Source organism: Lacerta agilis, chromosome 16, assembly GCF_009819535.1.
Source record: "Lacerta agilis isolate rLacAgi1 chromosome 16, rLacAgi1.pri, whole genome shotgun sequence".
In the NCBI taxonomy this organism is placed as follows: Eukaryota; Metazoa; Chordata; class Lepidosauria; order Squamata; family Lacertidae; genus Lacerta; species Lacerta agilis.
This window is the reverse complement of record NC_046327.1, coordinates 18309722-18332847: the sequence shown is the minus strand read 5'-3', so window position 1 is coordinate 18332847 and position 23126 is coordinate 18309722. Positions and strand designations below refer to the sequence as shown.

Below are 23126 nucleotides of genomic sequence, written 5' to 3'. Positions count from 1 at the left end.
TGTAAGCTTAGAAGGTATGCACCCCGATTCTATGCATGCTTAATTGGAAGCAAGTCCCAGTGAGTTTAATAAGGATTACTTCTAAGCAAGCACACATGTAAGTATATCTACTAGACAGTGGTAGTCCCCATTATGAGAAGTTATTTCAAGTATAACATTCAGTTTTAGATTTCAGCTAATCACTAGCACATAGCATTTCACATGATCAGGGAGCCTAGTTTTGATTCAAGTTCAAATGTTTAGTTAAGATTACATTATACTATACTATATATTCCCCTCTTGAGATGGGCTGTCTTCTATTTTATCCAAGCCATCGTGTTGAACCTGCAATGTAAAAAGCAATTATCTGTAACACATACCATCATGAATCATGGTATGGACAAGTGTACATTGCAAGGTACAAATGTTATATGGAGAGATGTATGTATTTGCAGCTAAAGCAATACTGTACTTAGAATGTTTGTGCAATAGTATGCTGCTGCCCAAGCTTGAGCACTTACTGCATAGGCAGAGATGCTAAACTAGTTTATTTAAAAAACCAACGATTCCCTCCCACTTCAGCACCCACAATGAGACATTAAGCAGTCTTTGAAACTGTACATTGAATAAAAAACTGTACATTGAGTAGTGCCTTAAATACATGTCCAGCTAAACCAAATACTTTTTTGTTGTTGTTAAACATTCAAAAAGAAATTCCCTTATAATTGGTGGTACCTTGAATAACATACAATTACTCATCCACTGTAAACATATGTAAGCAGTATATTACATATTGAATCAGATCTCTTTTATATAACAAACACTGAAAATCCAGTTCGCTATCACCATTATGACAATTTTCATGCTTACATAAGATGTTTGGCTAGAAGCTATTTAATAGCAGAAACTGAAAATGTGTCAAGATGATTATTTCATAGTGGCTCATTTAGTTAAGCACCCCCCTTAGTGCTCCTGAATGTTGGTCACTGACATTTGCCTTCATCTGTTCAGTCTCTGTGTTACAACCTCTCGGTACATTATAGATATATAGATGAGTAGCAGAAACACCACAAAGAAATCATCTAAAAACCCCAAAATTCCAAACAGGGCTTCGGGGAGAAAATCCAGGGGGGATGCCAGGTACAACAAAGCTCCCATGAGGCAGAGGAATATTCGGATGCGGAACATCCAGAAGAGACCGCCAACGGAAAACATTTCTCTGAACGCATGGCGCAATAACGTGGGCAAATCCATAATCCTTTCCATAATCTAAACAAAATGTAGAAAGACCAATTTTTGGTAAATGTTATACATGGTACATTTATCTTAGGGACTTTTGACACATATATTACAAGCTCACATGCATTTATACAAATTGTAATATTGGTGAAAAAGCATGATAGTGTAATTCCTTCCAGGACTGTGTCCATGACCCTTTCCCCCAGTATCTCCCTCTTAAAGATCTATATTCTCATTCATAGGGACTCTGAATATAAACAGCATCTTGGATCAGGTTTTTTAAAATACCAAGTACAAGATTAAACAAACACATGGGAGAAACAAAATATTTTTCAAGGTTTTACATTCAATACAAAACATACTTAAATAAGATTCAATACTGAAACATCACTTTCTCTAAGTGTTAGAATGCTTTATATCTCAACAATCCTTACCCAAAAGAACCCAGAAGGCAGACCAATATTATTAATCATAATAGATTGCAGAGGGGGAGTGTGAGAGAGTGTGGCTTGCCAAAGCATCGCTAATGGGTTGGGGCAAGATTTCAACAAGGAGCCTTTAGGCTTACAGCTCCCTCTCTTAACTGTTCCATAGCATAAACTCTTTTCTGACTAAGCTTGCTGAGTCTCTAAAGGGTTGTAAGACATACAAAAGCTGGGAACTCTCCATGCCTGGGGCTTCTACAGCTGGTATTTCTCAATTAGATTCCTTATTTTATTCCCAAAAATTCAACACATCAACAGGGATTATTATTTGTCTTGGGTGGGGTCCACAAATCTGGCTGGTTTTGCTGGCTGACCAAAAAAAAATGTAGTTTCTGGATCCCTCACCACAAAGGTCATTGTCTACTTCCTTCACCTCTGCAACACAGTACAAATGCAAAGAGAATCCCTTGCTCCCTCACTGCAAATGCAAGCTTATGGCTAGGAAAGGTGGTGGGGAAGATTGTTCGTAGAATTACACTACACAGTGCATTATAGAAATGGCCCCAGTGCTCCTCTGCACCTTGGAGCTAGAAAGGGATGAGGTGGGGACTAACCCTAGCACAAACGTGGGGACAAGCTCTTCTCCATCTCCAAGGTTGGAAGGACGACTGGACATGTCACTGAAGCCCAGTTGCAAAACCACAAACCCAGACCTTTCTCTCCAGAGCTAAAGAACAAAGCTAGGGCTTGTCCTTTTGCTACTATACTCTTGAGCACCTTCAAAGCACTAGAGCCAAACAAGCCCATTCCTCCTTTCAACCTTAATGCTGGGGAAGGGCAGGGACTGGCTCCTGTGCTTGCAAGGCACTTCACAGATGCTCCAGCACTCTATAATGTTGTGTGCTACTGGTGAATGGAATTTGTACCCCTGGTCCCGCTGACTCTATCCCCACACATACCGATCTTGGCTGTCCTGAGAATCTCCTGTTGTAGTCGTCAACAGCCTGAAGCACCTGCATAGCATCTTCTTGTTCCTCATTGAAGAGTGGTAAAAATAAAGTTACCTGAACACAATAGAAAATTAATCATTTAATACCTGCATGCAAACTTTCCCCCCTTTCCACTGCAGTGATTTTAAAACAGGGGCGAGGAACCTGTTGGCCCTCCAAATGCTCCCTCCATGGCTAATGCTCAAGAATGATGGGAGCTGAAAAGCCACAGGTTCCCCACCTAAATTTTAAAAGGTTACAGAAAAGCCATACCCTAACAAATGATGTGCTCTAGCATAACAACAAAATATGTGACTGTAAATATTCCTACTAGGCGTATCTTACAACTACTGTACAGGGGTTACACATACCATACAGCTCAGACAAATTTTACAGTCCTGAAAACCAAGGTGCGAAGCATTTGCAAAGTAGTCCAATACTCTAGAGTAGCATTATCCATAGTCTGAAGCAAAACAGGAAACAGCCCCCAAGATAACTATAGGATCTCACTATAAATATTCATCTGGATGGCTGCACAAAGGAGATTTTAAAACATGTTAAATTATTACCTGCACATAAAATGTTAACAAGACTACACATGTCCCATATCACATTACACACAAACAAACATGTATTATTACACAAACACATGTATCATTACAGAGGCAAGATTTCCCAAGAACTTGAGCCTAGAGCTGTATTCTGCCATGAGAACTTTGCCTCTAATTTTGATTACAAAGGAGGACTAGCATCAGGCCACTGAATCCCCAAGCAGTGGGGGAATATATAGTATTAAATTCTATGTAGAATATAAACATGGTTAATAGGCTTTGCAGGTAAACCATATGCGGAAAGACTCTGCCCCTGTGGCCTGCTGGAGGTAGAATCTGTTTCTCATGTTTTATTACGCTGTTGCTTTTACAACGACATACGCTGGGTTTTTATTTCCCCGGTCATACAAAATCCTTTAAATGAATTCCTATGCCTTAAATGCCTTGTAGAAGATATGGACATTGAGATTACCCTGAAAGTAGCTAAATACTGTGTAGCAGCCATAAAGCTACATAAAACAAGCGGTGTTATCGCTATGAATAGGACCCTAAGTGGCAATTTTTAGGCCATAGTTTAATGCCCCAATTCTAGTCTACCGTATTTTTCGCTCCACAAGACGCACCTGAACATAAGATGCACCTAGTTTTTAGAGGAGGAAAGGGGGAAAGCCCTGTTTTTTTGAGGATCAGCTGAAAGTGGTGCAGCTTTTTTTGCAAAGGGAAAAGCCCTTCTTTTTTGATGATCAGCTGAAAGTCGTGCAGCTTCTTTTTCAAAGAGGAAAAGCCCCGTTTTTATGGGGTTCAACTCACAGTTCTGCAGCTTCTAGTCCTATAGCCATTTCTACAGTTTCCAGACAGATAATCTAATCAGCCAGTCACATGTCGCTGGGGAAACAAACAGCCTCCCTCTGCATTCAACAATGGAGGCCTGGGCAAGGGGGCGGGGCTGGAAAGGGAGCCTTATCTCTCTCCCGATCACTGCTGTTCAGCAGCTTCCTTTCAACACCCCCTTCTCTCTTTGTAAAAAAAAGAGCACGATCTGCTTTTGGCCCCTAGGCAATTCAGCTCCAGGGACCATGCATTCGCTCCATAGGACACACAGACATTTCCCCTTACTTTTTAGGAGGAAAAAAGTGTGTCTTATGGAGTGAAAAATACGGTATATATTTTGAATGCTGCTGTATACGTATATATATGTGTGTATTGTTTTTGTTGTGTAAATTTTAATGTATTATTTTTGTATTATTGATTTAGTAAGTTGGTCCGTGACCGTAAAAAATAAATTCATTCATTCATGGTTAAAAGCCATATAATGTGTAGCAGATTTCACAAGACATCACTATGCCTAGGCCAACAACTTACACTTGCTTAATTTTATACAGATAGATGGAGGTGGGGAAATGTTAGTGTTGCCGTATGAGGAATGGGAATGGCACTAGGGACCCCAGCAGGATCAATGAAGGCCTAATAAATGCAATAGGGAAACTCAAATGCAAATGGCACAGATTTGGCCCAAATGAGAATACGCTTTTTGAGATGTGGGGACCAGAAGCACATAGTATTCCAAATGCACTCACACAATAGATTTGTACAGTGGCATTATGCTATTGGCAGTTTTGTGTTCAATTCCTTCCTCATGATCCCTAGCATGGAATTTGCCTTTTTCACAGTTGCTGCACATCTTCATAGAGCTAACTACTACAGCCCCCAGATCTCATTCCTAGTCAGACACTGCCAGTTCGGACCCTATGAGCATATATGTGAAATTAATATTTTTTTGCCCCAACATGCATCACTTTGCACTTGAATTGCATTTGCCATTTTACCACCCATTCACTCAGTTGGGAGAGATCGTTTTGGAGCTCTTTAGAATCTCTTTTTAACAGCTTTGAACAATTTAGTATCATCAACAAACTTGCCCACCTCACTGTTCAGTCCTAACTCTTGATGAAGTTAGAAAGCACAGGTCCCAATACTGATCCTTAGGTGACTCCACTTTCTACATCAATCCATTCAGAGAACTGTCCATTTATTGCTACTCTCTGCTTCCTGCTACTTAATCTATTTCTGATCTACAAGAGGACCTCTCTTATTCTATGACTGCTAAGCTTACTAAAGAATCTTTGGCAAGGGACCTTTTCAAAAGCTTTTTGAAAGTCCAAGTGCACTATATCAACTGGATCACCTCTATCAATATGCTTGTTGACTTTCTCAAATAACTCAGATATGTTTGTGAGTTAGGACTTCCCCTTGCAGAAGCCAAGCTGGTTCTGCTTCAGCAAGGTTTGTTCTTCTACGGGTATATACACAGAATCATAGAATTGTAGAGTTGGAAGGGACCACAAGGATCACATATTCACATAGTCCAACTCTCTGCAATGCAGGAATGTTTTGTTCAACACATGCTTGGTTATTCCCCCCCCTTAACTAGTATTTTCCAAGTGTCACAAAAACAAAAACAAAGAGCCGCAAATAAAAAACGCAAAATAAATAGCAAAAACAGACAGACTTCAGCATAACACTCAAAACGGAAGTGCGGCATTCAAATTGGAAGCATAACACTAAAAAAGGAGCATGTTCGGTTTCCAAAAAGTTCGCAAACCAGAACACTTACTTCCGGGTTTGCAATGTTTGGGTTTCAAGTTGTTTGAGAACCAAGGTAACACTATATTAGGCCTAGAACTTCATCTATTGTCCCTGCTATCTGCCTCAGTTCCTCTGACTCTCCTGCAAAAGTTAGTCCAGACACTAGAGTTCCTGGGTGCCATTCAAGTCCAGGGTCACCACCCCTCTGGTTGGTTCCATGACCAACTGTTTTAAGGAACAATCATTTAGAGTATTTAGAAATTTTACCTATTTGTTGTGACTGGAACACAAATGTAGCAAGTTATGTGAAAATTGAAGTCACCCAATACTACCAACATTTCCCCCTTGGGATGCTTTCTTGGTTTCATTTTTTATCTCAAGATCTCCCTAAGCGTTTTGATCAAGGGGACAATAGCACATCTCTAGTACTAAATTGCTTTTGGGGCCCAGTATCACCACCAACAATGATTCTGTGGAGGAGTCTACCCCTTTGGGGACTTTTAGCTTGCTGGACTCAATGTTCTCTTTGATGTACAGAGCAACACCATCTCCAATACATCTTTCCTATGGCGTTTATATCCAGAGATAATGTGTCCCACTGGTTCTCTCCATTCCACCAGGATTCTGTTATACCTACTATATCAAGACCCTCACTCCCCCTGAGAGCAGGGTAGCTATCACTGTGGAAGTGGAACAGAGCTATAATGTCCCCGAGGGCATCATCCACCACTCTCTCTGCCTCTCTAAGCTTTTCCAGATATGCCGCCTTGGCCTCAAGGAAACAAACTTGTTCCTAAACAGACAGGAACTCATTACACCTTGGACACACCCACAACTTCCGTCCAAAAGAGTTCACAAATTTTGGGGTTCTCAAATTTGGCTGGCTTTGCTGACCAACCAAAAGATGTTATTTCTAGTTCCCTCCCTACAAAGGATGGGGGCTTGTTCCTCCATCTCTGTAACACAGTGCCAAGTCAGACAATTCCTGACTCCTCAACCCCAAATTCAAGCTTGGGGCTAGGGAAGGGGTGAGGGTGGGATGAGATGAGAATTGTGCCTTACAATTATATTACACAGCACATTGTGAAAACGACCTGTGCTCCTCGAGAGTTAGAGAAGGGGTGAGGTGAGGACTAACCTTAGAACAAGGGGACAACCGCCTCCCCAGCTCCAATGTTGGAAGGGGGCCTGGGCTTTTCTCAGAGCCACAGCTGCAAAACTACAAATCCTGGCTGCGCTGTTGATAGCCAAAGAGGATGGTTAAGACATGTCCTTATCCTGCTTTGCTTCTGGAGCGCCACAGGTACCTCAGAAGCCCAGTCCTTCTTTCAATCTTGCAGCTGGAGAGGGGACTGTCCTTGTGGATTTCAGAGGTACACTAAATGGAAGAACAATCCTCAGCTCCCTCTTCAGCTCCCAAGGCTAGGCTGGGAGGAAAGTTGGATGCAACAGATGGGTGAAACTGTGGGTCCCTGGTCTTCCTGACTCTGTCCCTAAACATACCGATCTTGGCTGTCCTGAGAATCTCCTGTTGTAATCACTGACATCCTGAAGCACCTGCACTGCATCCTCTCGCCCCTCACTGAAGAGAGGTAAAAATAAAATTACCTGAACACAATAGAAAATCAGTTACTTAGTAATTTCATGTGGATTTTTTCTTTTCTTATACCGTACTTTTAAAAGGTTACAGAATGTAATTGTTTTTTTAAGCCAACTAATGATGTGTTGAAGCATAAAAACAAAATTCAAGCACTAAGATGGGTGCAATTGTAGTTATCTTCTTGTCAGGCCTCTCTTATAACCACAAAGATTTAAGTTACTGTTGAGCTCAGGGTGTTTGGCTGTGAACCACCTGCCAAATTAGTCCATGATATTATAGTAAATTATCCACAACCCAAAGCAAACAGGAAATTCAGTCCATAAGATTGGTATGAATGGTTGCAGGGGAGAGATTTAAACATTAAACTATTATCTACATATGAAACTACTACACATACTCCCTGATCATGTCACTTGCCCTTAGTTTCAGCCGTACTTTTTGTCAGTTTAGAGATATCTTCCCTTAGAGACAGAAGAACTTTAGACCAATCTTATGCTAGTTCTTCACAAATCTATGAGACTAAGCTTGCTATGGCATCTATTTTGTCTTGTTTCACTGTGTCTGCTTTGCCCCCTTTAAGATGCTTAGCTGTCATGATGTTGTCTCTGAAACAGGAATTACCAGGGAGGAAGAAATCCAGGAGTCAAAGTTTCCTTTTTCAGTCCTATGTTTACTATGAGGCATAGCCCATAAGAACTGCTCACTTTGAGCACACTATAAAACATATAGATGGCAGCATGTTGCTATTATTTCATGAGCTGGGACAGAGCAGTAGGTTGTTCTGTAACTGATGATGACATCATTATCCTCCCCACTTAAGATATTTTTGAAATAAATGTCTTTAATTTTTTTTAATGTGCAGGTGCTATGGGATTATTAGTTGGCTTTGCTACAAAGATTAAATACTGCTTTACGGATTCATAATCTAAAATGATGCCTAGAATTAGATTCTAAAGCAAATGCTATTCTACTCAGGTATCAATGGTGTTCTGTATATTCCTGAAAAATAAACATGTAAAAACTTGGAAGGGAAAGTTACCAAAAGTTAACACCAGAATTTTGAATATAAGCTTATTACCGTTTGCCTGCAGATAGGGCAATGTATTGCACCTCCCCATGGACCACACCTCCAGTATGCAATAATGCAGGAACCTAAATAAAAGAATACCATTACTATTTTCTTAAACTGACAGTATCCCAAATAGAAGTTGCTATTTCAAAAAACACTCAAAAGTGATGAGCAAAAGTGACATTTTGTGGGGTGAAAGGACTATTTTCTCCACAACACATTAAATCATCTGTTCAGAGCAATATCTTAAGAAATCTTTACAAACTATATTGAAATATGTGTCAATCTACATTTTTAAGCGACTGCCAGCTTTAAATGCCAATGATGCCTAATCTTTCTTATGAAACTGGTATTATGAGTTGCTGTGAGCCTCTTACACAAATATAAATAAAATGTTATATATGAAGTGGGACAGGGATAAAAATGGACAGTAATTTAATATATTCACTATAGCAATTATCACTTTTACATTTTTTGAAATAGTTTAAATACCTGTTAGACACAACTAGTATCTAACACATTCAGCTGAATGAAAACAATCAAAGGGGAATTCCATGCTGCTGTAAAACTAATCCACATTTTCAAAAGCACCTTTTTCTGCGCATCATTTACTTAACTCATCTTACCAGCATAACAGAATGCAATAAGTGAGGCAGAAACATCTTTTGCTTACCACAAAAAAGATGTCCACAGTTTGTTTCAATGGGAAATGTAGCCTGCTGTAAACACACTGGGCATGACATATCAGTATAGAAACGTTGTCTGTCTTCAAGTACATTCTGCTGGAAGAAATGAGAAGTGTCACCTGTTCAAGGAGAGCAAACTGCTGTACCTCCCAGAAGCTGCAAGCTAATCCTTATTGCAAGATCCGAAGAAAGTGTTTGTGATATTTTCCAGACTTTATTCTTACATAAGAACAACCATGCAGTAGAAAACAAAGGGAAGAAACCCAACTTATTAGCCTACAGAGTCTAAAAAAGTAAAAACAAAACACCAAGTTAATTAAAGCTATGAGAATACTGTATATTAAATTAATCTGTAAAACCAATGAGAAAAACATCTAACAATGTACCCTGAAAAGGCCTGGCTGGATTAAAAAATATATTAAGGAGTTGCCTAAAAGAACAAATTGTTGGATGTCTATTCCAAAGTAAGGGTGCCACCACACAAAATTCTTCCCTCGGTACTCATTAAATAAACCAGGCATAGGCAAACTCGGCCCTCCTGATGTTTTTGGCCTACAACTCCCATCATCCCTAGCTGACAGGACCAGTGGTCAGGGATGATGGGGAGTTGTAGTCCCAAAACATCTGGAGGGCCGAGTTTGCCTATGCCTGAAATAAACTTTATGGCCTAAGGGTTCAAGCAGGGTGATATGAGGAAAAGCCACATTAACAACAGCATAAAGGTTGGTGTGGAGGTGATTTTGTCCTCAAAGCACCTAGCAAAAGAGTAACAGCACATTCACAGAAGGTTCAAGTGTGTGTGTACCAAAGCTGGTTTAATCAGACCATGGACCACTCGCTGAAGAGTTCTACCAAGTGGCTACTTTTGGAAGTGACTGAGGCTATGAAGTAGACTTTATTTGCTGCCTACACCACCACACAGGAGGCATGATTATCCGTTCCAACTTGTGTGTAGGAGCCTTTGGAGTTGTGGATCACGTTGACTGTCAGCTGGCCCCATCCTGCACCTTCAGAGCTCCCCATTCTCAGGCAAGGAGCCTGCTGAGAATGGGGAAGTCTCCTCACCTGAGGGATGGTTGTGTCTGTGTTTTTATTTTGCTCCTTCCTCATGGGACTGCACACATACAGAGTCATTGTTTCCCCCCTCTTTTGTGCTTCCTTCAACCCCCAAATGTTTCTTTTCTTTTAAATGTGTACCTCTGTCACTCTCAGAAGAAGAAGAAGAAGAGTTTGGATTTGATATCCCGCTTTTCACTACGCGAAGGAGTCTCAAAGTGGCTAACATTCTCCTTTCCCTTCCTCCCCCACAACAAACACTCTGTGAGGTGAGTGGGGCTGAGAGACTTCAAAGAAGTGTGACTAGCCCAAGGTCACCCAGCAGCTGTATGTGGAGGAGTGGAGACGCGAACCCGGTTCCCCAGATTACGAGTCCACCGCTCTTAACCACTACACCACACTGGCTCTCCAGTGTTGCCTCAAGCATGCCAATGCTTCCTTCTTGTGCATATGCTATACCATTTTGTTTTCATAAGTCACAGCACTCATCCTTGAACTTGGGAAACAGAGGGAATAGTCTCCAGCTATTACAAAAGGTTCATGAGACATGAATTCTATTCTCTAGCATCCGTGTATTATAACCAGATTTGGCTCTAAAGGAGCACAAAATCCACGAGGTTCAGATTTATCTACCTCCTGGCCATCACATGAGGAATTATCTGAGAGTTGGCACCAAATGCAATTTATGCAAGGAAGAGCAGATAACATTATACCTGTTCTGATTGTATTTGTTGTCTAATTGCTCTCACTAGCTCTTGGTTTTCTGGATGAATAGCTGGGTGGGCATTTCTGTTAAGAGAAAATACAGTGCATAATATAATGCTAACAAAACACTTCAAAATCAGAGCTATACACGATGGAATTCATCTAGCATGTTCATAATTCTAAGATACTCCAATTAACTGCAGGACAATGGCATTTTATGCAGTAGTAAGTCACTTGATCCAAACTTCAGTGCAAAATTCCCTCCCCCTGTCCCAAATAGTAAGGGTAGTATCCAATGCTAGCCATACTATCATGAGTGGATCCACTGAAATGTGTCTACTCTGGGTAGAGCTTCATTAGATACAACTCTAACCCTATGTCTTTTTTAAAAAATACTATTAGCACATAAATGGAAAGCTTTAGAAAATATTTGAGTGTTCAAGGATACAATCTTACTCATTCTTACCTAAGAGTAAGTCCCACCAAGTTCAGTGGGAGTTACTTCTGAGCAGACATGCACAGAATTGTGCTCTAGGATGAAAGTAATGCCATCATTCCCTTTTTCCTTTATGTTAATGAATTTATTATCCCCATCAAAGTATTCTTCATTAGTTTTCTTCATATATTAATTTTGAAAATGGACTATCTTAAAGCTGAATTTTCAGTTTTAAGTAGCAGCAGCTATGGAAACAGAGAACTTAGGTGGGAAAATATCATAGTTTTATTATGCTAGTTAATGTGCCAAGCTAGCTAGGCTAAGGGTGTTAACATATACAATTTCTATGACTGGTTTTTCAGGTTAGGGTGTGTGTGCGCGTATATATATATGTATATATGTAACTGCAGTGCAAAGATGCTTTCTCTGTCTCCTTCCACAATTTGGCTAGTGTTGTAAATATACTAAGTATGAGTAGCATGCAGGACTGGAGATCATCTCATTTGGCCCAAGATCAGTAAAAGCTTTGTGGGTGAAGGGAGATTTTCATCAACCCAAATCTACTATTGACTTTCCAGTTTGAGTCTTTGAAGTGCTGCTTCCAAGAATGTGCAGTCAAAAAACAGGTGTGTTGTATCTTTAAAAGTATTTTAAATTACCGTATATTCCGGCGTATAAGACGACTGGGCATATAAGACGACCCCCAACTTTCCCAGTTAAAATAAAGAATTTGAGATATACCCGACCACAGATTTTCCACCCGGCATATAAGACGACCCCCGACTTTTGAGAAGATGTTCCTGGATTAAAAAGTAGTCTTATACGCCAGAATATACTGTACTTTAAATATATATGTCTGACACATTACAAATACAGTAGGTCACTGTCAAGTACTACCAGTATCTCACCTTAAAAGCATGTATGCCAGTGCAGCAAGGAATGTGATGCTGAGCACCACTGCCAGCAGGACCTGGTCACTTATTCCTTCGATCATTGAATCACTATCTAGGATCAATCCCTGAACTTCTGTTTCTTGGCTGGCCATTCCAGAGCTAGAACCCAGGAAAGACATGCATTCAGATTTATACATGCACATAAAAATTATTCATGCTTAGCTCACATCTACAACTAAAGAGGGGTAAACAAAAAAAACCCCTGAAGTTGCTACTGGTCTTCAAACTTTAAAATCAAACTGTGTTCTGTGACAAGTTGACACACTGGTAGATTTCCACATGGCCAAACACCACGTCACACATACCCTGCTAGAATTCAAAAATTCCATGGGATTTCATGTGGTGACATGTGCTTCATGGATGACAACTGGGACAATAGTCAGTGGGAATAGCCAATAGCCTAATGACACGTCCAACACAATCCAGTCTCATATGTGTTGTCAGTGTAAAGTATGAACTAGAAGTGACAAAAATCAAAAGCAGATAGACAAGCCATGTGCTACTCAGTAAGACAAACACATATAATATGCATATATGCAGTATACGGCACTTATTATCCTTTAGAGGAGGTTAATCCCATTTAACAGCTAGGCAGCACAGGCACAGTAATAAGTTATTAGTCCAAAATCAGTCAGTTAAGCTATGGCACAGAATTTTGAAGCAGAAACAAGTAGTAATGGTGTGTGCTTCGGGGCATATACAGAGTGCTTCTCCCCCCCCCCCTGCAGCATTAAAAAGCTGCAGCCTACCCTGCCATCACAGAATTAAGAGGATTACAGGGTAATTGTATATCTGCCCTATAGATTAAAGCTCCAGCATTTCCCTTGAAATTGAGTACTAACTCCACCTCCACTGCCAGACAACTGAACCAGAGAACACATACACAGTGTTCCCCTCTATGCAAGAATCCATGCATTGTTTTCAGTTTTCCAGCAACTCTTCACAAAAACATGCTCTTTCTCCCTCCACTTGTGTTACAGACAAGCTGTCTTTACTTGTTCTCCTTTCCAAACTCCTCCCCAGAAGTCTGGAAACTTAATTTGTGCTAAGATATCACGAGGGCTTAGCCGAGAAGTCTGTTTTCCATACCAGGTCTGAGTCCTGGGAAAGTCCATCTGAGCATATGCAGACCACTTCCCCCTTCCCACTGAACAACCGTGGCCTCCTGTTTGCTCACACACTTAGAATTCAACTTCCTTCTGAATGGATGAAAAAGCCACTCCTTGCAAACAGAGTACAATAATGTACTTTCCCTTCCATTTTTATACAATTTATAAATATATCAGAGAAGTTGATGGCAGACTGAATCAACCACTTTCCTCATCCAAACTACTCTTATCTTCCATCCTGACCACTTCAATATTCTGTTGCACCGCCAGCTGGCTTTCCCAGTTTTGGGAGGAAATTAGCTAATAGTAAATGCATTTAATAACACTGAGGCTTCCCTGTATAAGGAAGCTTTTTAATGTGCAATGTTTTATTGCGTTTTTATATATGTTGGAAGCAGCCCAGAGTGGCTGGGGCAAACCAGTCAGATGGGCGGGCTACAAATAATAAAATTATTATTAGTGGTAGTAGCAGTGGTGAGATGTGTAAATGCATTTAAAACTATAATTTTATGCCAATTTCTTTGCTTGCCCTCCCTTTTCCTTTTTATGCTTGCATAAATTGATTTTCAGATAAGCTTCCCCTCCTCAAAGGACATAACTGAAAATGCCAATGGGTAAATCCTTTTGTTTAGTGATATGACACTGACAACATCAACTCCTTCTATTTACCTCATCTGGAAGACTCAGCACCATGTCATTAGCAGCTCTCTTCAGGCCCACAGCAAATGTTTCACACACAGCATCTTAGAAACCGCTGTGCTGTACTGGAAAAAGAGAACATTTTCAGGCTACTTTTTAAAATATACTTCAACACAGCATATGTTCACATTATTTTCGCACCTGCAGATATAGGCTTGAGTAATTTCTATGCCCACACAGAGTAAAGTGCAGCTGTATGTATATCAAACAAGTCAGGTGTGGATGGAATATGCTATTAAATCATACCTATCCACTCTAGAAACATACAGAGGTACAAACATTAAGAAATTGAGGTGAAATTTGACTACCTTTAGAAAGAGCTAACATTTAAAAATATTAAGCTGGATTGCTGTTTATAAAGCCATGATTGCAGCAATATACGGAATAATAAGGAATAGGGAATAATTTATTGGCCAAGTATCAATCATACTTGGAATTTTGCTTTGACTACATTGCAATGTAAAGAAAAAAATGTACCTCATACAAACACTATTCCCCTCACGATACAACAGCACAGCAAAGGAACCCCATACCACCAACTGACTTCCCTTCCACACACAACTACAAATTCAACAATTTGATGGCACAAGGGAAAAAACTATTCCAGTGCCTAGACGTTTTTGTGTATAGAGTCCTGTAATGACGTCCGGATGGAAGTAAATCAAACAGGTGATGACCAGGATGCAAAGGGTCTGCGACAATTCTCTGCTCTCTTCCTGGCTCAAGCAGCATACAGTGTCACTATTGGAAGCAAACTAACACCAATTACCCTCTCTGCAATTCTTACTGCTCGTTGGATCCTCTTCTTATCCAGCTTAGAGGCTGTGCCATACCAGGCAGTAATAGAATTACAGAGAACAGTTTCAATGGTACCTCTGTAAAATTGGATCAACAATTCTTGGGGCAAATTAAATTTTCTTAGTTGTCGCAAGAAATACAATCTCTCTCTCTCTCTATATATATATATAACAATAATATTGATGTTGCCTGACCAATTTAAGTTTTGAGAAATTATAGAGCCCAGGAACTTAAAGGACTCTACCACTACAACCATGTTACCAAGAATGGAAAGTGGCAGCAAGATGGGGGAGTGTTTTCTCAAATTGATTATAATTTCCACTGTCTTCTGGGCATTTAGCATCAAGTTATTCCTGCTGCACCACAAAACAAGATGGTCTACTTCCCACCTATACGCACTTAATCTGTTTCTGTTTTGGGTCACTCTCCATCTATCTCCAAGCGATTTGAGAAAAATGCTAGCATGGTTATCTTGCACCTTTCTGTGCATGGTGATCATTCATGTTTGCCAAAATTCATAAGACTTGTTAACTAGCCCTTAAATATGCAAATCTGAAGTATGCTATAATCGTGGACATATAGTATTGGAGGACTGACCTCCCACTCCCTTCAAAATTCTAACCATAAGAAATTTATCAACTCACTGGTGCAGCAAATGCTTTGCATGCTGAAGGTGTAATTCCTGACATAGAGCAAGGAAAGACACTTGCTTGAAACCAGAGAGACATGGACTCTGTGAGTAGACATGGACAATGGCCTGACTCAGCTTTCTGCATTCCTCGGTTTTGCTGTTACTTACTGTCCAAATATACAATCATTGTTATCTTTAGCAACTCAGGTTTGCCAACAAACTTGGTACTGTATCTTCTCCTAAACTGTATATTATGCTGGACTCCTGCATGGTCCTTATAGGGAAACTGGCCCAATATTCCCAAGCATTCTCACAAAGCAGTCACTAGATGCTCATACAGGTATGTAAACCTGGCCAAAGTATTATTGTTCTATCATCAAATACTATATTAACACTCTTTTAAAAAGGCAACAGTATTTCCAAACCCTGTTACATTCTATTATGGAACAGCAAATGAAGTACCGGGAAATGAGTGTGTGTGAGAGAAAACCATGCATGCTGCCAATTTTGGAATAAGGGAGTATTTCAAGCTCACAGGTACAGAGACCAAACCTAACAAAGCTGTGGTGCTGGGAATATTTTACACCAAAGCTTCAGTATCTGCATTAGCTTTTTATTGTCATCTGGGCAAAAATCTGCCCATTTTTAACCATAAAGGTGTAAGGAGCATAGGGCCAACATTCTAAAGATTAATTCCTGCCCTTTCACTGCAATGTCAGTGCTTGACCAAAGGCATCCTTTCAATGATACAATATAGGTATTGGGTATTCCAATTGCATTTGTTGTTGTTCAGTCGCGTCTGACTCTTCGTGATCCCATGGACCAGAGCAGGCACCCCTATCCTCCACTGCCTCCCGCAGTTTGGCCAAACTCATGCTAGTCGCTTCGAGAAAACTGTCCAACCATTCCAATTGCATAGGGGCCTCCAACCCCCTTCCTCCCTGACCATGCTGTCTGGGGCCGATGGGAGTTGGAGTACATATTTCCCATCCCTGATATAATACATGTATCTGGCAAGAGTAGGCAGAGGCTTTTTAAATGGCTGCCCAAAATGATGGAGCTTCCTGTCAGAGACATAGCCAAGTCCAAGCTGTCACATACCGGTAATCTGAAGAACTATTTATCTGTTTGGGTTTGTTTTTGTGGGGCAAGGAATCAGGTTTACACTGACATGGGGCTGCTCTTAAAAATGCATATTTGAGATTGACTGGATTTTATTGTACCTCAATAGGGTCTCCCTATAATCTGTTAACATTTATTGTAACACATTCTGGTACAAAGCTGGGCCATACCTACATGGAGACGATATTTCACTATTGTCTTCTAATTTACTGAGGTCTTCTACATAATGGGCTAGTGAAAGGAAGAGACAGATGTGAGAAACTGTCTTCACTGAATCACACAGAACAGTGCTTATATATTCATACATAATCAGTTGACATATATAAAGAACTGATGGTAAAAGTTATTTTATCCAAGAAAAGAACATGTGTCCTATATTTAATGGGACAATTCCTTTTCTTAATGTATTGTAGCTTGCAAACATGTAATACTGCCAGTTCCTAAGCCATGGGTTAAGCAATCAAGAACAGCTACTCCTTCCCTATGGAGCAAAGATTCAGTTGGGCCTAACCCACGGTTAGTTGTTGTACGGGACATGAGATGAACTGCACTTAACCCTAACAGGGATGTGCTTGAAATAGGATCTGAAACCATGATTTCAAGTTGGTTAAAGAGTAGCCATAGTTAACCATAAACTACAATTGGGTTAATGTTATTATTGATGTAACAGCTTGCCAAAGGTACATCCAGCAGGGGAATTGCATTTGAAAAGGAACAGAGTGTGGAGAAGAAAATATGCACATAACCTGTGACTCACAATATTTTTAACAGTACTTGGTTAAGGTATGCATCCAAGGAGACAGACCAAAACCAACTGCAGTCTCCTTTCCTTGGATGCATACCTTAACCAAGTACTGTACTGTTCAAAATATTGTGAGTTTACAAATATACATACCGGTACATAGACTGGTGAGTGCTGATAAAAGCAGAAGCATTTACTTATATATAGCAAAACCAGGATGACAGTTTGCTATGAAAAAACACAATAAGAAAGCAAAGTGCAGGGGAGAAAAACAATTTTCTTGCCTTTAGCAAATAGAATTTTTGAAGGCCGATTTAATTTACTGGCCCTACGGCAAAAAACCTCAAGTTCTTCACATTCTTTTCTTTTATTTCCATTGCTTCTTGAATAAGAACAAAGCACCACAAAACAGCTACATTTTAATTACAACAGATGCTTTTATTCTTGTGAGCAAAGTTTTTCTTTCTTATTTTAAAAAAGCACTGAATTTTAAGGTCACAAAAGAACATGTTGATGCAGATGTATTATTTCACTAGGCTTTTGAATAGATAGCTAATAAGAGAGACACTGAAAATACTTTGTTAAATGCTTCTCATGTGGTAAAGCTGGCATGGTTCAGAAATACTTAGAATGCCCTCCAGTGCCTGATGGAATACAATAAATAATTGTAAATGGCCAGTCAAAATAAAATGAAATCTTAATTGCATCTGCTTAGCCTTAGAGGCAGGTCCAGCTAATTTCAGCACAAGTGTTACGTAATTTCAAATAATGTGCCCTGATCTTTTTATATCCTTCCAGAGTAACTACATTTATTGTACTCCTTTCTTAATGTTAAATAAAAGACTCCTATACCCTCTCACCAGGGAGTAAGTCCCATTGAACTCAATGAAATTTAGTTTTCAGTAGACCTTTATAGGTTTGCACTGTCAGCTGGCACTGGCAAACCACAGCTTCTGCTCTTCATGTAAAATGCACAATGGGTATATAAGACTCTTAAAATTTGAGTATACAAGTAGCCCTTTTCTATAGCTGCCTTGAATACATGTTGACTGGTAATCTGCATTCCTGAGTTCATCAAGGCCACTTTAATAAAAGAGACTTAAATTGGCTTTTCTGCGGCTCACATCTGTGTGATGGGGAAAAGAAACGGAAAGCAACAAAAACGTATGTAAGAGTTATTTTCTATAGTGTCATTTTCTATTTCCAGGAGGATCAATTTAAATTGAACAATAGAAACAAGGTGAAAAATGAATTTGTAACATTTAACTGATTGCAAACTCCCATAATTAACTGTTTGGGGATCTTTTTTGCCCTGAATAGTTTGGCTATGTAGTAAAGCACAGGCAGTGATGTCTATAGTGTAACCATTATAATTTAAAGAAAGTGAGCTTAAATAAATATGCTGATCACCTAACCAATAAGTGTAAAAGCAAAATGCCAACATTTTGTCCCATTCTTCCAAGGTGTGATCATACTTTAGCATGACTAAGAAACAAAAACTAAAATAGGGATGTGCAGATAGTTTTCAGCTTCACCAGATAACCCAGGTTCCTCCGTAGTATCATACAAGAGGTAGTAAAACCTTTCCCTAGCCATTTTCTCCGCACCATGCATAATTTACACGTCTCCCAAACTCTTTTCTAAGTTAAAAATCCCCAAGTGTTTGACCTTTTCTCCAGTTGCCTCAGTTCTTTGATAATTTAGATTTCCCTTTTCCAGCTCTCTAATATCCTTTTTGATGTGCAGCAATCAGAACTTTACAAAGTATTCTAACTGTAGCATCCATTTCCTCTCTAGTAAGTGGGAAGTTCAATACAGTAGCAGGAACGAGTATGGAAAGATTATCTGCTTCTCACTTTCTTTTAGCTACCCTTTTACATCATGCATGCAGCACAATCCAAGGGCTTTCCAGTTATCTGCTGTTCAGTTTCATTGCTTCACTTTTCACATGGGTTGCTCATTTCACTGTTTTTCAAGTCCTCGAAAGATACAATGTATGGGGGAAGAACCCTTATGGTAGAGACATTATTTAGTTTAGAATGGGGAGTCAAATCAAACCTGAATCAAAAACCAGAATGAACATTCATTTTTTCCCTAAACCATAGGAGAACTGAACCATAACAGAAAGTCTCTGTTGAGTATGAACTGCAACAGAACTTTTTTTTAAAAAAACCAGTTCAAATAAGTATTCGTCTAAGCAACAAAGCTCCTGATGTAGTATATTCTCTGACTCACACAAAACCAGAACAAGCTCATAAAATAAACCCAGTGTGTGGGAGGGTTTATATATTTGGGTTCTCCCAAAATTTTATACTCTGTCCTTTTAAAGGGCTGGGAAGTATTAAGCAAGGATTCCAATGGAGACCTCCTTCTCCTTATAATAGGGGCTTGGTCAACAAACAAGTTAAAAAAAATGGAAGAGTTGAACATGCAACACGTGAGGTGAAAGAATAATACAAAGTAAGCAATGCAGCACATATTTATCAAATGTTCTTTACCAGTGCAATTAATGAGACCATATACTGTATATTCTGGCGTATAAGACTACTTTTTAATCCAGGAAAATCTTCTCAAAAGTCGGGGGTCGTCTTATACGCCAGGTGGAGAATCTGTGGTCGAGTATATCTCAAACTCTATATTTTAACTGGAAAAGTTGGGGGTCGTCTTATACGCCCAGTCGTCTTATACGCCGGTATATACAGGTATGTAAATTTAAAATTGAAATGGGGAATAAACTGTGAAGCCAAACATGAAAAACCAATATTGCAGACAGAAAGAAAGAGATAAGGAGCAATCAGCGTACACAGAAATGAATAGTGTGAAACACAAATCTTAATGGGGGAGGTAACAAGCCTTCCTCCAAGAAAAGGGGGGAAGGATACCACTGCTGGATTTGGCTATGTGTGTTCAACAGAATGCCTGAAGACACCTTTAGTTGCAACACTGTTGGCATGCTCCATCGCAATGAGCAAATGACCATCATGACCATCATTTCTCATGTGAACTTGAATTGTACTAGTTACATTATGTGTACCAAATCAGTTAGGGACACGGGTGGTGCTGTGGGTTAAACCACAGAGCGTAGGGCTTGCCAATCAGAAGGACGTCGGTTCAAATCCCCGTGACGGGGTGAGCTCCTGTTGCTTGGTCCCTGCTCCTGCCAACCTAGCAGTTCGAAAGCATGTCAAAGTGCAAGTAGACAAATAGGTACTGCTACGGTGGAAAGGTAAATGGCGTTTCTGTGCTGGCCATATGACCCAGAAGCTGTACACCGCGCTCCCTCGGCCAATAAAGTGAGATGAGTGCCACAACCCCAGAGTCATCCGCAACTGGACCTAATGGTCAGGGGTCCCTTTACCTTTACCTTTACCAAATCAGTTGCTGAACTTTTATTGGCATGAATTGGTACCAAACCAGAGCAACTGAACACAAACCCAAAAAATTAATGCTTTTATATTTTTGTTTACACATGGGAACTAAAAGGCAAAGAAAACCAAGAAAAAGCAGTAAGTGTTAATTTATTACTTTAGCACTCTGAAAAGCCCACAGAATGTTCTCACTGTTCTGAGCACCAAGGTGCATCCCTTCCTAAGCAGGCGAACATCCAGAAAGAACGCATAGCTAAAACTGTTCTTAAGAAGGGAAGATTTATGAATTGTCGCCACACCTCTCATTAGGCAAGAAAGAGAAACTACATTCATGCTGAATGATTTCTTTCTCCATTGACAACAATTCAAAGGTTTGTTCATACCTTCTCTCACTGTGTGTTTACCCTCTTTCATATTTACAAAGGCACAACAGGGAACGAGAAGGTTCCAATAAGCATTTTGAGTTATTCTTCCCTAGGGTTTGGCAAATAATGCTGAAAATCATGCATAAAACGAATAATGGCCTGGATTCTTTGGTATTAAATTCCTTTTTAGGAAGAAAACACCACTTTTTGTGTATAGGTAACTCAATTTATGCAGGGGTTATGTTCCAAAGGTATCACGTAAAGCCAAATCACATATAGTCAAAACACATTGGGTTCCATGGCAGGTGTGATTGTTAAAGTCTCTCTCCACCCCCTGAATGACCACCCCTTCTCACCCCTTTTTATTTTTATTTACAGAGCACATAAAACCAAATGTGTGCTAGTTTACCATAATTGCTTAAGTTGCAAGTTACATGTACTTCATTTACTCAGTGTCTTTACTACACTGTTAAGAGCCTCACATCAATTATCTACACAATAAACAAAGAGACCCAAATATACCTATACAAACTGAATCCATACAGGTCCTGACCCCCAGGGTCAGAAAGCAACAATAAACCCAACATACTAGGTCTTTCTCCTTTGCAATCCCAAATGATATTTAGTAAAGTTTCTGCAAGAACACAATTGGTAATTTCAGTGGGGCTTGCAAGAGCAAGTTTCCCAATAAATTGTACCTTGTAAACCATAATCCAGTAGGAGATTGCATGAGTCACATGCAGCAGGTCCCAAGTTCAATTCCCTAGCAAGCCCTGTTAAAGGCACCAGGTATCAGGAGCTTGGAGAGATTTCTGAAGCCTGGAGAGTTGCTGCCACTCAGAGTGCACAATACTGGGTTAGATGGATATTCGGTGTGACCAGGTAGAAGGTGGGTGTGTATGTGTGTCATTTTCTACCTTGGAATGAGGAGACGCATGAAGATACTAGAGTGATAAGGCATGAACACATTAGTGACTAAGAAGTGCCACGTTATTCCCAGTTAATCCCAGATAGGAGTATCACTGTATTTTTTACACACCCCAATACAGCACCACCCAAAAGAGAAGTTCTCAGAGTTTACCCTCCAGAGTGCACAAAACTGGGACTGCATAGACCAGATCCATTTTAGATCTCCTTTCTTTCCTCAACCCCCATAAGGAGTGCAACCCCACCCCACCCCACCCCACCCCGCTGCAACCCCAGGGTAAATTTACACCCACTCACTCAAAACGCAGTTGCTTACCAGAATAGCAATTTCAGCAGTAAAAAAACAACCAACCTCACTTAAATAAAAGTTTTCTAGCGCCAGCGGCATGGAATAAAGCATTTCAATACTTTATGGGGACGAGAAATGCGTTCCCCCAAACTTGTGTTTCTCCAGCTGGTTTTTTTTGGACTACAGTTCCCATCATCCTTGACCACTGGTCTTGCTAGCTAGGGCTGATGGGAGTTGTAGTAAAAAAAAAACACCCCACACAGCCGAAGTTTGGGGAAACGCTGCTTTACAGCGAAGTACCCTGCAATGCCAAATAAAAATAAAATAAAACCCAACGGGGGTGGGGATAAAACTCCCCCTGTTCATTTCAGTGCACCCTCCCCTAGCAAATATTTCATAATACCGTTTGAGAGGCCTGGCGCGAAGGAACCCTAAAGCTCCCTCCCTCCCCCCCAAATATTATTTTTTAAATCTCGTTTCTCCGACCTAGTCACCCATGAGAACCGTCAGGACTCGGAATAAGGATCACGTCCCGCCGAGGGGGCTTAGGAAAAGCTGCCGCAGCCCAAGCGAACACGAGTGGAAAGAATATTGAAAGGAAACGAGGGGGTGCGCCTCTAATGGCGGGACGGCAGCCGTCCCGCGCCGGGAAAGAGCGCCAAAGTGGGCGCGGCGGGTCGCCTCACGAGCGCTCGGCCACTCAGTACCTCAGCTCCTGACGGGCTCAAGCGAGGCCTCTCAGCAACCCAGAAGCGGCGGCGGCGGCGGCAGTGGCAGCCTCGGCCGCTCCCCCCCCCGCCCT

The 23126-nt window shown here is 40.4% G+C and overlaps 1 protein-coding gene across 7 annotated transcripts; it reads right to left on the bottom strand.

Annotated features, from left to right (window-relative positions):
* Nucleotides 1-663: 663 nt before the first annotated feature.
* RNF170 (ring finger protein 170) lies at nt 664-23112 on the bottom strand. 7 transcript variants are annotated; one of them, XM_033173148.1, is made up of 8 exons: nt 23032-23112; nt 14053-14147; nt 12230-12373; nt 10894-10969; nt 9112-9220; nt 8448-8521; nt 2603-2707; nt 664-1248 (listed from the first exon to the last, which is right to left on the bottom strand). In XM_033173148.1, exons 2-8 carry the CDS (start codon nt 14055-14057, stop codon nt 979-981), a joined length of 783 nt encoding a protein of 260 aa, XP_033029039.1. In that variant the 5' UTR covers nt 14058-14147; nt 23032-23112; the 3' UTR covers nt 664-978. The 7 variants fall into 7 exon arrangements, with proteins under 7 accessions (XP_033029039.1, XP_033029040.1, XP_033029038.1 ...); XM_033173149.1 differs by lacking the exon at nt 2603-2707 and adding an exon at nt 7273-7377 and having other exon boundaries at nt 14053-14142; XM_033173147.1 differs by having other exon boundaries at nt 14053-14142.
* Between the last annotated feature and the right edge of the window lie 14 nt (nt 23113-23126).

Excerpts from the sequence above, each read along its gene's own strand:
- RNF170 (XM_033173148.1), bottom strand. Across the intron at positions 10,970-12,229 it reads CTGGCATACATGCTTTTAAG|AAATGCCCACCCAGCTATTC; the intron begins GTGAGATACTGG and ends TTCTCTTAACAG. Across the intron at positions 8,522-9,111 it reads CTGTGGACATCTTTTTTGTG|GTTCCTGCATTATTGCATAC; the intron begins GTAAGCAAAAGA and ends TCTTTTATTTAG.